The following is a 16,258-nucleotide window of genomic DNA, read 5'->3' as shown; positions in this document are numbered from 1 at the left end:
CGGGCCGGGCTGCCCGCGCCAATGGCGGCGGGGAGCGGGCGCTGGCGGTGAGTTTGTGCCGGCCGTGAGTCCGTGCCGGCCGGAGCGGCGCCGGCGAGGCGGGCCTGGCTGTGCGGGCCCTCCCGGCGCGGAGAGAGGCGTGCGAGGCCAGGCTGAGGGGCCACGGAGTGGCTGCTCTCTGCTCTGCTCTGCTCTGCTCTTCCGGAGGAGCTCGCTGGGCCGGGCCCTATGGCGGAACACTGAGCCGCCGCGCCCTGCGGGCTCTGAGCCGGGCACGGCTGTCCTTGCTGCTCTTGGGTGTGCATGGTGCAACCCAAACCTTGTTAGGTTTGCGCTGTTGCTTGAGTTCCTCTGCCTGTTGAAACAAATGTGCCGTTCTGGTACATTTATACTATGTTGGTGCAGCCTCATCTTAAATGCTGTGCGCAGTTTTGGGCACCGTGAGGATGGTGAAGGGCTTTGGGGGGAAGCCATATGAGGAGCAGCTGAGGTCACTTGGTCTGTTCAGTCTGGAGAAGATGAACAAACCAAGATGAACAGAGGCTAAGGGGAGACCTCACTGTGGTCTTCAACATCCTTGTGAGGGGGAAGAGGAGGGGCAGGCACTGATCTCTGTGGTGGCCAGTGACAGGACCCAAGGGAATGGCCTGAAGCTGTGTCAGGGGAGGTTGAGGTTGGATATTAGAAAAAGCTTCTTCACCCACAGGGTGGCTGGGCTCTGAAACAGGCTCCCCAGGGAAGTGGTCACAGCAGCAACCCTCAAAGAGCTCAAGAACCATTTGGACAACGTTGTTAGGTACATGGTGTACATGGTGGCTCTTGGAGGTGGTCATGTGCAGGGCCGGGAGTTGGATTAGAGATGATCCTTCCAACTCAGAATATTGTGTGATTCCGAAGGAATGGTGGTTTGTAAAGGAAATGGCTATTTAGAATAATCAGTGTGGACAATTACTAAATGAGCAGCCCCCTTCTTGACCTCAGTGAGCAAGATCCCTGTGGGTGAGCTGTCCTGTACCACAGCAGGACCTTCCCTTGGACAGGGTTTTTGCCCACCTGCATGGTGACTATCCCTGGCTGCCCACAGACCTGCCTTGCGCAACAGCGCTCTGACTCTGAGGGCTGATTTTGGCTTCATCATCAACTTTCAGGTCAGCTGGTTTCATATTTGTACATCGACCTTCAGCAGCAGAAGTCAGATAACATTAGAAGCTGTGTATTCCAGCTTCTCATAACAGGTACTAACCTACTTTTTCAGGTCTGATGTACTGAGTTTTGTACTTGCAATCTTAATTTGAGGAACAGGTTGTCCAGAAGAGTTGTGGCGTCTCCTCCACTGGAGATACTCAGGAACTGACTGGACACTATCCTGTGCCACATGCTCTAGGATGACCCTGCTTGAGCAGAGAGGTTGGACCAGATGACCCATTGTGGCCCCTTCCCCCCTGAGCCATTCTGTGATTCTGTAATTGTAGAGGCCACTTCCCCTAGGAGGAGGGCAAGATGAACATTTGTTGTTGGGAAATGAGTAGTGTTTGTTCATATGCCACCTGTCAGCTCAACGTAAGGATAGCTAGGCTAATTTAATGTGTTCTTCTAAGGCTGAATCAGTAGCTGGGAGAAAATCTCATGGATTTATTTGTGTCAAAGACCATGAATTCTGCCATAGAACTATGTTGCATGATACACACTGGCCAGGAAACAAGTGTAATGTTATTTTGAGTAGCAGTTGATTTGCATGTCTCAGCTTCAGTTGTCAGCAGGTGTGGGTAATATGTTTTGTTGATATCATGAGAAGTAAAGGGAGTAGTCTTCCATAGAATAGAGAAAATGAAATAGCAAGTTCTTTAAGTCATTGCTCAGGAGACATTTTTCCAGGCTCTCCATGCAGTCATCCTGCTGAGTCACTAACACTGAAGTCCAAACATGTTGGTGACAAAATTTCTTTCAGTCAAGTCAAACAAAAATAAGTACTGCTCTTATTTCTGGTGGGACATAAGAGAGGAAGATGAAGTGAGAATTTCCCAGTGAATTCAGAAGGCTGGTCTGTAAGTGTTGATTGTATGTGCTCTAAATAGATGTGTTGTGTTACAGTTCACTCAGGAATTGAAATTGCCTTGACAAGACTTTACATGTTGGACTCTTGAGAGACTGTTTGGACTGCAAGAACCTTGATAGGTTTCAGTTTAAAGTAAGGGTTATTGTCCTGCTCCGATGTTCAGATATCTTCCCAGCTGTGTTTCTGCAAAAGTATGGCCTGATATAATTAGAAAGTTTAAAATTAATAAAGAATTATATGGCTTCTCTTTCACTTTCCTTTTTTAATGGTCACCTTGTGGGAAAATGCTGATGTAGGGATGTCTTTTGCAGCCAGTTAATTTACAGCCAGCAACATCAAAATGAAAACGAAAGTTTTGTTAGCACTTCTGAGAAATGCTGATTGCTGTCTATAATCCAACTTTTCATTCCCAGAGAAGAAACTAAGAGCACAAAAAAGGAGTGAAGAAAATGCACAGTTCAGAAGATGGACGAGGGGGATAGAGGTAATATGTTTGATTCCTGTTGGAGAAAAAACATTCTGGTTTAAACTTGATGCAGGCCCTGACTATCAAGACGTTGGCAGGCTTAGAACAGTGGGTAGAAATGTAAGTGTCCCGGAACTTCTGCTGTGGAAAACTTGGAGGGGGAAATGAGAGGATCTAAAATCTGGGCTTTGGGGCTCCACAAGAATATTTTAATATTTAAATTTGCCTTGTGGATCCAGCTTGTTAAAGGTTTGAATACTTTTGAGTATGCTCATTTTCATTTTTATCTTTCACTGCAACCCAGGTGCTGTTAGGAGAACCAAGTGGTTGTGCTGGACAGAACAAGAAGATTCCCCTTCATGTTTGTTACTTCTTGCCTCTCTTCCTCTGTTTCACAGTTTCCTGGCCATGCTTTTTACTGATTTGCAGGTGTTCCACTTACAGATAATTGTACATGTGTGTGTTGATGCTTTACTACATTACTCTGCAGTATTTGGATTACTTTATGGGACTAGAAACTTAAAGGTTGCAGATAACAAGTCACTGCATTGTTCTATTTCTTGAGAAGAGATAAGATTGTTGTTTTAAACTTGTGAAAAATACACGAGCTTTTAGAGCAGGTGAAAGTATGAGTGATCAATAGCAAAGGTCAGCAATGGAGAATGGAGCCCTCATTTTTTATTTCAATTCTTTTACTTTGAGATACAGAACTCAGAGCTAAAGTCACAGAAGTCTTAACTCCTCCTATGAACTCAAATATTTTACTACTCATAAGAATTAATTATCTCATTTGTCTCCCCAACTATAAAGGAAAAATATTTTTTTACTCTTAGTATTTTTTTACTCCTTACTGATGTTATGTGCCTAGTCAACAGTTTGTATACTTTCTGAGAAGTGTAATACCATTCTGTAGACAAAAATGAAAATTCCTAAGCCTTCTTTCACTATCTTTATTCTGTTGTGTTTATCTTTGATAGTGTTAATATGAAGCTCTTGTACTTCCAAAACAGTGTAGAGACAATATTAAAATGAGTATCCTAGCAAGGCTGGGCATTGATTTGGAATATTGGCTACTCCCAGGTAATTAATAAATTATATTCAACTAAGCCAGAATGGAAAGCAGTGAGGAGTACAGGATATATTCAAATTAAAATTGCCTTGCAAATGGATTAAACTGATTTGACTATCTGTAATTGCTTTAGGAGAAATTAAAAGAAAATGGCAAGAAAGACTGAAGAAAGTGGAAGAACTAGCATCTCACTATGAAAGAAATCCTCTCCCTACAGTTTATAGACCAAGACTGTCCAAACCCTCTATGCCATCCTCTGTTTGGAGAATATTTTCTCGACAGGCTGAAGCTTTTAATTATGTAAAAACCTGTGAAGAGGTATGTTATGTGTTAAAGAAATGTCTCTACTCTTTATATACTTTCAAGATTGCCAAGTGAAGTCTTTATCAATTTACAAGATCTTTTTCTTCCCGATCCTGAAACTGCAAGCTGTTTTTTTTTTGTCCTTTTAAATCACATTGCACTGGAGGTATCTCTAAGTTGAAGTACTAGTTCTGTTCTAACATATAAGTTGATATGTGGTGTTAACTTTGAACAGTAAAAGTGCTTTTTGGGAACGTTGTAGTGATAAATTTGTTCCTTCTCAAGATGAACAAGCTGTCAGGGTGGGCAGGAAAATGGGAGGGTAGTGAGAATTGAGTAGGAAGAAAGAGGAGGAAAAAAATGAGGAAGAAAAAGAGATAAAGAAGAGGCAGAGACTAAATAAAAACAATACAACTCTCCAGTGGCATCTGAGTAGCAAGTTCAGATGATTAGAAGTGATTAGCCAAATAAATATTGTGTGAAAGGTATCCTTTGTTTTCAGTTTAACACTTTTTAAATTGATTGCTACTTTTAAAGAAAGTAATGTGTTTTTTTCCATACCTGTTCCAGGTATTAAAGTAATCCTAACAGCCTGTTTTCTGAAATGGGTTCTCATTGGCTTGGCAGTAGTTTTTTTCTATTTTCTTCTCAGATTTCCATTTTTTGATCTAAAAAACGTAATGTCTGAAGAATATTTGCCCATAAAGCTTATACTGCCATCATGTCCATGAGACTGCTCCTTTCAGGACATTGTTCCTCCTCCCTTTAGATGCACTTGATATTGCTCAGAAAAAACCAAGAGAAAACAGTTGAAATTACTGCACAGCAAAGAAAGCTTCAAAGGTTTACCCATGTAACTGAAATCAGAATGATGTTCTAAACTAAAACTACATGCTACTGAGTGTGGAAAAGGATAAGTGATCTGTTTATAGTTCTCTACTATTTACTAACCAGGAGGAACTTAGGAAGATTTAAACTGTTTTTTTGAATAAAACTAACAAAAAATGTCAATGTTTTTACTTAAAAAGGATGTTCATGTGTTTGCTTTGGAAAAGAGCACACAGAGTGGACAGAGGTTTTACCTTGTGACAACATATGAAGAGCTTTGGTTTTATTACACGTGAGTATTTGAGCGGGTGCCCTGTATGTTACTAAAAGTTAGGGCTATAGTGGATATCCTAGCTAGTGAGAGCTATCAGGGGATAGGTATTCCCAGGAGCCATCTGCTGCTCTGAGTAACACAGAGCTGTAATGGGTTACCTGAGGTTTCATCTTGGCAATGGGAAAAAATCTTCACGAGCACAAAACAATATATTCTATAGTGGGTTTCAACTTTCCTTTGAGTAGCAGGTTGCCATTATTTCCTGTGAATTAAGTACTCTGTCTGCTGAACTGAAATTTATTACCAGTAGATTTGCTTTTGCCGTCAGCTTTCCTCTGGGGATCATACCAACACATGACTAAAATGTACTTCTCTGACTAGTCATGCCCCAGTTTCAGTGGGTGTTAATGCAGATGTCTGGAAACTGATTTATGGGTTTGCATTTGCATGATGGAGTTCCAGGTATTGACAATTCAGTCATGTACTGAACTTTCCCACCCATTTGTTTCTTTTACAATAAAACATTTGGCTATGAAGTGAAAGAAATCTGAGACAATATTTATGCGTAAAGCCTGATTTTTTTCTGAAACTGACCATGGGATTATTTTTTAATTTAGTTAGAAAAAACTCCATATAATCTCTTTTTTTGTGCTAAAGACAGATGAGTGATAACTTAAGTTTTTTACTTTAGTTTTCATAGTTCCTTGGATTCTCAACATTTCTGTATGTATTGTAAGACTGGGGGGGGTATGAGGAGGAGAGTACTCTACAAAATTAAGTTCTAGGCCAGAGAATCGTTGCTGATACTTGGTGCTGGTGTTAGTTACAAATTTTTCAAAGCTGCTACATTTTTAAAATATGGATGGGTGATTGCAGAATAAAATATGTGGGATCCTTGTTTGCAACTGATAAGCATGTTTATCATGGTCATAATGTTTATCATGAGAGGTTGTGATTTGTTTTTGTTTCTCCTTAGCCAAGGTTGCAAAACAAGTCTTATGCATTGCTATGAAGTAATTCCTGAAAAAGATGCTTGCAAACTTTATTTTGATTTGGAGTTTTACAAACCAGCAAATCCTGATGCAGATGGCAAGAGTATGGTCATGAAGCTAATTGAGGTAAACTGGAGCAAAGTCATGCTGTGGATGAATATGAGTTCGTTGTTATTTTAATATGAAACCAAAGTATTTACCACTTTATATTAATTATGCTATAGTAAAATAAAAAGAATTGCAGACCCAGTGATTATTTTTAATTGAGTAAAAATACTATTTTAAATAAAGCAAGGGCTTAATCTAAGTGAGACAAAAATTTAATTGAAAGAAAAAATAAAGAATGATGGCTGTTGGTCTGTTTGTATTCATGGTAGGTTTACTGACATGGTAGGTTTACTTTTGAAGATTGTTTTATGTGCTCTGCCATTTCAAAGTTGTAAAACTGAAGGAATGTTTAGGGACCCTTTAGGTACTCATCAATAAAAGTTCCATTCATATATTCCTTGGTTCATTCCCTTTGCCTAATGGTGCAGTTGTATATCAAGGCTTAGATGAATCTCTCTTGTAAGTTTCTTTAGATGACAGTTCATTATAATTTAGTTAAATGATGATGTAGAGAGCATCATGGGAGTGCATTTACCAATTTGGTACCTAAAATTAAATACCTTTGCTAATTATCTATTTTTATTAAATAGTGCAGTTTCCATTTTATTGCAATTTTTTTGTAAATGAACTCTCTGCAAATTCAATATGGCATTCATATGTTCTTAGAAGAATTTCTTCTGTTTTAGTAAGATCTCATTGTGAGTGGATGTCTGTTTGTGAGACTTCTGTCACCTCCATGTCTCTAGCTAGAAGTGAACAAAAGTAAAAGATTATTGAGGTAATTCCTTCATAAAGAACCCTTCATTGATACAGAATCTTGAGGGGTTTATCCATTGTGGATTTCTACTCTGAAATGTAGAGATTCCTGAGGTTAAGAAGGGGATTTTGGATTTGCTGGGTGGAGGATCTGAGCTGCTAAAACCCAAAGCTTCCAGATCTTTAGGTTTTGAGTCCCAGTCCTAGACATGAGTAATCACTAGCTTGGTTTATAAAAGGGTTTTTTAGAGCTAATTTAGAGTGAAATCTGTTTTCTGCTTAGTTGTTGTTCATTGGGTTGTACCAATGAATCAGCTAAATCATCACAGTGAATTTGCTCACCGGTCCTGTGTATCATGACAGCCTCCCTCTTCCACTCCTGGTGAGTCTGCATTGCAAACATTGTCACTGTGGGTGTGAACTGCTTCATGGTGGAAAACACCTGCAGGGTAAAGCCTCCTAACCAGACTTTGACCTCAGAAACTGGACCTCTTCTCAGCTTATCACTGTTAGTTAAGTGTTAAGTGACTTGCATATTTAAGGAAATAAAGTCAAACTTGGTTAAAACGTCATATGGGTTAGTTTGAATTAAATTATTTGTATGCTCAAAATGAGGAAAAAAAAAAAGAACTTGAGAAAAATGTAGAATCTGAATTTGTGTTAGGTTTTGCAGATACAACTACTAGAGTAAAACAACATAAATAATGTTTGTAATTTCAGCTTGTCAGCCAAAAATTAAAAGAATTTTATGATGTGAATTGTTCATCAAAAGATGTCTTGAACTTGGATTCCAGTACTGATGAAAAATTTAGTCGGCATTTAATTTTTCTACCCGAAAAGACTGTATTTAAGGATAACACTCATATTGGTAAGTGTGTTCTTTTCTCTTACACCTAGAAACAAAAGGTGACTTTATACTGTGCCATCTCCCATATGAGTATTTATTTTAATGGAATTATATGTGGAAACAAATATGTATTCCCAGCATATACATAATTGCTCTCTATTTCATTAAGCCTCATTTTTTCTCATATTCTACTTTCTTTTCATATAATTAGCATGTGTTTACAAAACTGTAACTCTTTTTAGTGCCTGTATGTTTTATTTACAAAAATACTAATCTCTGTGAAACTGGCAAGTCTATGGCTCATTAATTCTCAGATTAGGGTCAGTTTTAACAATTAAAGCTGCTGGTTTTTGCTCTAAATACAGTTAATTTCTGCTCAGCATGTTGTCAAAAAAGCAGGACAAAGATGATTTCAAGCCACCTGTGCATAAACACGCTTATGAGAAAGCTGAAACCAACTTTAGTTGTTTACACGAGTCGAGATTTCTCAAATATGGCAACTCCAACACAGAGAATTGCCAGGGTTGTCTTGACTCATTTGTGTACCACACTAGTCCTGTAATGAATTACGAGGAAGATTATTTTGGTGCTTGATATGCTGAGTCATTCTGCTGATACGTAGCCTGGGAGGAACAGTATTTCATATTCATGTTCACTATGGAAGCTTCATCCAACAAGTGTAAAATCATCCTTGCCAATCTTCCTTCCACTTCATATTTTTTCCCTCACATCTGTATTTATTATCTTCTCTTGCTTTCTCCCCAGAACTAACTTGGCCATGGTTTTTATTTGTCTGTCTTTGGTTACCATCTAGCAAAGCCTGGAGTTACAATGGGAGTTGAATTACAATACTGGGAGTTTGAAAAGTCATTACAAAATACTTTTGTAAAAGTAATTTTTTGTTTAGTCATGCTCTTACATCAGTAAATACACCATGAAGCTGCAAGTAAACATTTCAATCATTATGAAAGTGAAATTAGGGAAATCAGTAGTGAGGAGGACAGTCACAGCCTTTTTAGAATCCTAAATCTGAGCTTGTTAGTGTTTAGGGTTTGGGGTTTTTTTAAAGAAGTTTAGTACAAATTCTTGCAAGGCACTGATTTCTCAGTCACTGGCCAGAACTATTATATACAGTGGGCTGGTCAAAAGATTTCTTTTTAAAAATCCAGAAGGGCTAAAAAGACCCTGAACTTCAACCACTTCCATCTTAGCTGTTTTGAAAAATGTTTGCACAGAAACCCTCTTAAGTTCTTTCTTAATAAATGACATTTCTTCATAAATGACATCTCCTGCTTCTGGCCTTTTTTGTTTGTTTTTAAGGTAACTTTGTGAGAACCATTTTGCAGCCTGCCATAATATTAATGCAGAATAGGGCTGCTGTGATTCCAACAGAAGAAGCAGGGAATGTTTTCCAGTGTTCTGCAGGAGCTGGATTAGACGGTTCTCTTACAAACCTCACAGCTGTTGAAGATGATTCTAAAGACACGCCAGCCATTGCTCATGAAACAAAGGATATGGAAATGCCACACCAGGGAGAAAATATAGATTTTTCCTTCCTAATAGTCAAGGATAAAGAAGGCAACAAGCAGCTTTTTGTGGATCTAGGTAAGTATAAGTGTTTTTAAACCTCTTTGGCATGCAACGAAGTTTAAGAATGAAATGTTCCTTAATCTTTGATTAGTGTTGTCCCTATGGTCAGACTTTAAATACATGCTGAAACTGTCATCCTAAGAGACTTTAAATACATGCTGAAGCTGTCATTCTAAGTGCTGTGCTTTAAAGGAGCCTTAGATTCATGGTCTGTTGAACTTCTTATAGTACTACATTTGATTATTTTGGTATGAAGTTTAGAGTAGTTCTTTCCACACAAGACAATTTTTTTTTCCCTTAAGGGCTTAGTGCTTCCATTTGGATTGAAAGAAGATAGCATATATATTGCATTTTGGTTATTTCAGTTGAATTAGAAGCTGCTTAATAAAGGAACAAGTCTTACAGGCATGGCTTTCTGTATTTTTCTACATGTATGAATTGAGCCTTCTTTCCCTGTTTGGAATGGCAGCTGTTAGCTTTCAGTCATAAAATAGTAGAAATTTTGGATTGGGCACTTCCTGGCCCAGCTGGGCACAGGCTGTTCATGGTATTAAAAATGTTACAAATCTCCAGGAGCACAACACCCATAGTCAAACTAGAGTTTGAAAGTTCCACCCTTCTTTAACTCCATATCCGTTTTTTGTTTTTTTTTTCTTTTTGCCTTATCTCAGGGAAATGAAAATAGCTTAGCACGCTTTTGCACAGCAGTGTGTTACACATTTCAGGACTTTACCTTGGATTTTTTCTTCAGACTCTTCTGAAGAATCTCCATTCCTTCAAATTCTTCTCATGGAATTCAGGATCACTTTTATTGTGGGCCTCTTCAGTATGTCTGATCTATTGAAATATAATCCCAAAGTTGGCTACAGTAGGCTTCTCTGTTACTGAGTCAGAAAGGTTACTTTCACCTACTGTTCATAATTCCTTCAAGCATATTTGTAAATGGAATTTAAATCAAAATTTGTTTCCTGTCTCACTTTTTAAGAATTTGATATTAGTTTCCCATAATTAACCATCCTCAGTATTTATCTTATACTCATTACCTCAAAATTGGAAAGCTAAAGTCAGTATTGCTGAACTACTGAATTATATCATGAGGCTGTAGTGACAGAAAGCTTTGTGATGTTCTTCCTGTATGAGCTCTGTAAGTGCTTTTCTCTTAATGAAAGTCAAATGCAACCTGCAAATAAAACTCACCTTCTCAATCAATTATTAGATAGATTATGCAATGGTAAGATACCTGATTGTTGTTTTGTTGTTTGAGATTGGAATTAAGCTTTCCTGATAACATGCCTCAGAAAAGCTGTGAAGTCCACAGAAAACAGAAAGTTTGGTTAAGTTCTTTCTGGTTAAAATAATTGTGCAGCTTTTTGGGCTCAGTTGTATTTCACAAAGTTATTGTGAAAGAACCAATTTCTTGTACTGAAGGAAAGCTTCTAACAATTCTAATGTCAGAATGATTAAAATGCCTACATAGAGGTGTTGAACATTTGTCTTAATTATTCTGTAACATAAAAGTGTACATGTGTGCATGATCTTGCTGTGTTGCATTTCTTCTATGGGATGTGAGCCAGTCAGTAACAGTTTTTGTCCATTCATTAGACCCTTAGCTGGGCCTAAGGAGAATTGTTTAATTTACAAGTGCTCAGTGTCTTAATTCCTAGCCAGCACTGCCGTGTTAAGAAATATCTGTTTTCCTGTAGGAGTTTATACAAAGAATAGAAATTTCCGGATGTATAAGTCATCAAAAGCAGGAAAAAATGTGATTCTGAAGATAGCAGAGGATAATAAGTTTATCCCCAACTGTGAAAAGGATGTTTCCTTGGAAGAAGCATATTTTCTTTCCTCTTTAATCTGCAACACTGGGTAATTACTTAATTCCAGTCAAATTTATTGTATTTTTAAATATCCATTTTAATAATAATTCTCCTGTAGCAGTTAAAAATAACTATTATGAATAAGCAATTATTCAATTAACATTGTTACAGTGTAATTTAGGAGTTCCTAGTAGAAATTCTTGGTTTTGAAGAAAAAAGTTTCTTGGGAGTATTGTCATTTTGTTAAACCTGCCTTCAAATCTGTTACAGCCTCTGAATTTTGCCTCATTTCTCTATACACACTCAAAATGCAAAATATAACCATTATTAAGTTGGTCAGATTCTGTGTAGTTCTGGAAGCAAAGCTTAACAGATTTCTAGTCAGTTAAATATGAGAAGTCTGAATATTTTTCAAAGTAAGATAAGAAATATAAAGAGTTTCTGTCCATGTGTTTTTGCACACCAGATTTCCCATTTGATGCAGACCCCTCCATTACAGACAATAATCAAGTTTTCTATATCTAATCTAAACCTCTGATATGACATACCTTAAGAGGATCCTAATCATTGCTGTAGCAGAAAGGTTAAAATAGTATTAATATTTTTATTGAAAACATGTATTTGTATTTATATCCTGAAATGTTTGTTATCCTGAACTGATGCCAGGAAACCACACAGTGTATTCAGATCATAGGCATCAGCTGAATACACCATAAATATGGATGAGAAATTCTGCTGTGTTGAATTCAGACTTCTGTTATCATCTGGCTTCCAGTTAGCAATATGGCAAGGAAAAGCAGTTCATTGTAGAGAGAGAAAAAAATAAAATGAAACCTTCCAAAGGGTATATTTGCATAAATATTACATCTAGAGCACATCCTGCTGTAGGAGTGTGGACCCGTAGTCATTAAATGGGAGGATCCTGGGACTCTGGCCAGGAACCAAATGTTGGTGTTGGGGAGGAGGACCCCCTGTCCTGTGGTGGGAGTCAGGGAAACTGCAAAGGCCAGAAGGGAAAGTGCTCCAGGAACAGGGAAAGGTGCACAGTGAGTCACAGGCTGGTCAAGGTTGGCAGGGACCCCTGGAGGTCTGCTGGCCCACCCCTGGGCCCAGGGCTGTGTCATGTTGTGCCACCCTGTGGGATGTTACAGGGAGTTATATTGTACTATGTTATGCTGTAAGAATCATACTCTTCTATTTGTATTCTCCCCTTTCTTTAGAGCGAGTGATGACATTAAAGTTCTGTCATCTGGCTTTTCAGAGGAGGAGAGAAAAATGTCTGCTTTTTTAAACAGTAAAACTTCCAGAAGCAGCAGAGGTACCTCAAGCCTTTCCTACTGCATAGAAAAAAATTCTCTTAATGTGGACGTTGTGTGACTTGTAGGCCTGGTAATTTCTGGGAGGGCCCTTCTTCAGCTGCCTTTCTGCAGGAGGCAGAGTACATCTGCACTGAAGGATGCTCTGCAGCACCTGAATGCACTGACCCTCCCTCCTGTACCACCGCTGTCTTGCTTTGTCCCAGCTCCCTCTGCATTTTAAAGACCTACAAGAAAGTAACAGTGGCTTTCTCCCTGGTTTTATTTGAGTGTGATTCATGTACATTTTCTGCCTATGGTCTATATAAAGTGTTACAAGGGTATATTACAGTGGCAAACCCTCTAACAGTGTATGTTTGTGGCCTTTGGTTTAACAGATCCCATTGAAGGTTACCAGGGTTCGCCATATCCAGAAATTGATAATTTTGTTCGTTCCTTGGTTAATAAAGATGGGCTACAAGGAGGTAAAGAGACCACCTTACTATTTACATATGAGTCTTCTGCAGCACTATTTCTAAAGAATTTAAAGTTTTTGGTTTTTTTTCCTCAGGGATAAGACAATGGAGTTACTTCTCTCTCAAAGAACTACTTATTTATGATATTTCTGGTTACCGTTGGTGTGAAAATATCGGAAGAGCTCACAAAAGTAACAATATAATGTATGTTCTTTAACTATTCAGTTTTAAACAGCTTTATTTATTCTCCTGTTCCACTGTTATTCTCTAGAAATACTGAAAAAACTCTTATGGATAGAATCAGCAACTGTTACAAATTTTGCTGCCTTGCTCTGTGGGGATACAATGTTTTAATTACAAAAAAAACCCCTACAAAACCAAAGAAACTACTTATCCCCTCCTCAAGTTTACTTTGTGATAACTGGACTTTTATTTTTAATAATTCTATTAAGTAATCTTCATGGTATTTAAAATATGGACCCAAAGATGCTAACATAGAGTATGTTAATGTTATTAAACAGTACTATGTTTTGATACTTGCCAACTAGGAAGCTGAAAAATAAGAAAGCAAGCAGACTGCCTTTAATTTAATTTACAGTGCTTCTTAAATTACATTATTATATTATTAAAGTGACTCTGTCATTTTAATAATTGAGAATTGCCATTTTAGAATGGTAATTCCTGCCACATAAATCAAGATGAGTTTTGATAGTAACTCTACAAGGACTCAGACTTCCTATAGTTTTAGCAAAATTAATGAAGTCAGTTTTTTAGATTATATTGGAATTATGGTATATAATTAGTATAAATATTTTAACTTAGAAATAATTTTATGTAACATTTAAAACCCCTGAAACATAAGGAATGTGTTTCTGAGAAACAAGGATATTCCAAAAACCCCACAGCTGGATGAACTTGCTGTTTCTCAAGTGAGTTGCTTGAAGTTTGGTGTTTCCAAAGCACAGCTGAAAAAGCTGGGTGGCCTAATCAGTAGACAGAAAATAGTGATTTTATGAGGCTTTTTTAATGAAGTTATCTGTAACAGCAGCAGCAACAAAATATTATCTTACCGTTAAGTCCCATATGCTAATCTTAATTTGATGACTTTCTCTTCCAAGCTTAATGTAATGAAATTGACTAAATTTAACTTTCAGATGTAATCTTAAAAATTTATTTAACTTAAAAAACCTGAAGTTTACTAAAAATGGTACAAAACAAGTATGTAGTAAGTATGCCAAGAGTATGAAAGCAATGTCCATAGATGAGGACAAACAAAACCTGTTCATTTACTGGTAGAGTTTCCTACCATATGAATTCACTTCATTTATGTACTGTTACTAAAAAACAAAATAATTTCATTCTTAGGATTCTGGTAGATCTAAAGAATGAAGTCTGGTATCAAAAGTGCCACGATCCTGTCTGCAGAGAACAAAACTTCAAATCACAAAGTATGTAGCCTGTGATCTCAGTTATACTTAATACATTTGGGAATGTTAACTTTAATTAATGTCTTGTATCTGATTTAGGTTTCCCATTGCCGCCCGGGATATGCCTCCCATCTCTTTTCAAAGAGGTATGTTTTTGTCCTATTGAGATGCTCAAGTTCTTCTGAGGCTCTGGAAGTCCTTGGATATTCCCACTAACATCCCAGTCTGCTGGGAGAGCTCCACACACTGTTCCAATGGTATAGAAGAGGTTCCCACACCAGCTGTGCTGGTGTGGTAGCTCCATATATTCATTTTTAAGTTCCCCAGCAATTCTAAGTTTCTGGAATCGTCTAACTTCACCTGGAACTAAAAACTTTCTGTTCGGATGTAAACAGCAGTTCCCAATGTCTAAGCCACAAGGTCGCTCCAGGTGCAGAACAGAGAAACTGCCCAAGTTTAGCTCTGCATGTCTGACTTCATGCAAGGTAAAACAGAACTGGTTCTGGCACACTTGAGTCAGTCAGAGTCAAATGTAAGCCAGCGACCCTCATTTCTGAAATTCATTAATCTCCACTAGGAGATTAATGCACTAAAGCAGCATGTTTCCCCAAACAGGCAGAATATTTAAACTGACCTGACCCTGCACCTAGGCTCTAGGTGAACTCCCTGAACAGACAAGTTTTTCCAGTGCTTAGGCAATAAGAATTGGTATTTTTTTCAATGTATAAATTTAACTATAGAGCTCTAAATGTCATACAGCAGAATGGCACGTAAAGCTCTACTCAAGCAGCTTATCAATAGCTATTAATTTTCAGAAAATGTCATTTAACTGTATTTTCAGGTCCTAATAGTATCTTTGAACAGACACTTTCTTAACCTTGTATTATTTTATGAAGCTGTATTCAACAGGCTACGTGTAGGGTGCTAGAAAAACAGTGGATTTCTACTCCTCTTAAGATAGGCTTCCACAGGTTAATGTGGCTATATATGAATATGCTGGAAAATCTTGTAGGGTTGGCCAGCTTTCTTCAGTGTCCATTCTGTGTGACAGCACAAACTCCAAACTTGCAGAGCAGCTGAAGGTATCAAGAGTATTTGCAAATGAAATAAGTAGTGTTCTTGTTTCTTAAAGGAAGAAGAGTTAATGCTAATGGATGACAGGGGGCACACAGAAGGAAAAGTACATCCACATTTGAATGTGTCAGACTTGTCAAAAACCTCAGTATCTCCAGAGACCAGCTGGTCTCAAGACTTCCTGTTGTCAGACAGTGAGTGGGAAAACACAAGAGATGATGCCTGTTTCCTAGAAGCTGCTGAAGATGTGGAACTAGCTGAAGCTGCAGATGACAGTCTGAATTATGCCATGGAAGAAATCCCAGATGAAGTTCTTTTGGAAGCATTAAGGAAAGAAGACCTCTACACTAAAGAAGGCAGCAAAGCACAGGCCTGGCCAGCAGTGAATGACACTTGTGTGGCGCATGCTGGTGTGAAAGTCCTGCGGGGCGGTTCGCAGGCACCACTCCAGAGCTGCAGGACAAAGAATGGAGTGCCTGGGTGAACAGAATGGAGTGCCTGGGTGAACGTCAGCAGGTGTGAGGAGATCATGGAAGATTACATGGGGGCTGAAAAGAACTGGACTAAAATATTCATTATGAATGCTGCTCCAAGCTTAGCACTTTTAACGCTCTTTGCTGTACAGGTTCTGTTTTGTTAGTTGTATGTCCAAGTTTTATTGAGAAGGCAACAAAACAGACTTCTTATTTCCATAACAAGATTAAATAATTTATTTCAAATGCAAATTTAATAAAACTATTTGTTTATTCATCTTTGTTGAACCAGAGTCTGTGTTCTCTTTATGGATATATTCCTCTCAAGATTACTTTACTAGGATAAGATTAACACCCAACATTGTTCCTAGTACAGAAAAGTTCTATTAACTGTGATCACTGTTTCC

At 38.1% G+C, this 16,258-nt stretch overlaps 1 protein-coding gene across 1 annotated transcript; it reads left to right on the top strand.

Annotated features, from left to right (window-relative positions):
• Window positions 1-8: 8 nt before the first annotated feature.
• Window positions 9-15,862, top strand: PRIMPOL (primase and DNA directed polymerase; the record flags this gene model as incomplete). Its single annotated transcript, XM_084204005.1, has 14 exons — window positions 9-47; window positions 2,470-2,540; window positions 3,725-3,909; window positions 4,923-5,014; window positions 5,973-6,114; window positions 7,573-7,720; window positions 9,020-9,304; window positions 10,993-11,155; window positions 12,327-12,424; window positions 12,800-12,886; window positions 12,973-13,081; window positions 14,243-14,325; window positions 14,404-14,450; window positions 15,437-15,862. Exons 2-14 carry the CDS (start codon window positions 2,522-2,524, stop codon window positions 15,860-15,862), a joined length of 1,884 nt encoding a protein of 627 aa, XP_084060131.1. The 5' UTR covers window positions 9-47; window positions 2,470-2,521.
• Window positions 15,863-16,258: the final 396 nt, after the last annotated feature.

The sequence above is a fragment of the Fringilla coelebs genome (genome assembly GCF_963513975.1).
Source record: "Fringilla coelebs genome assembly, chromosome: 4".
NCBI classification, from domain to species: Eukaryota; Metazoa; Chordata; class Aves; order Passeriformes; family Fringillidae; genus Fringilla; species Fringilla coelebs.
Note: the sequence above shows the minus strand (reverse complement) of the source record. Positions and strands in the feature narration are given on the sequence as shown.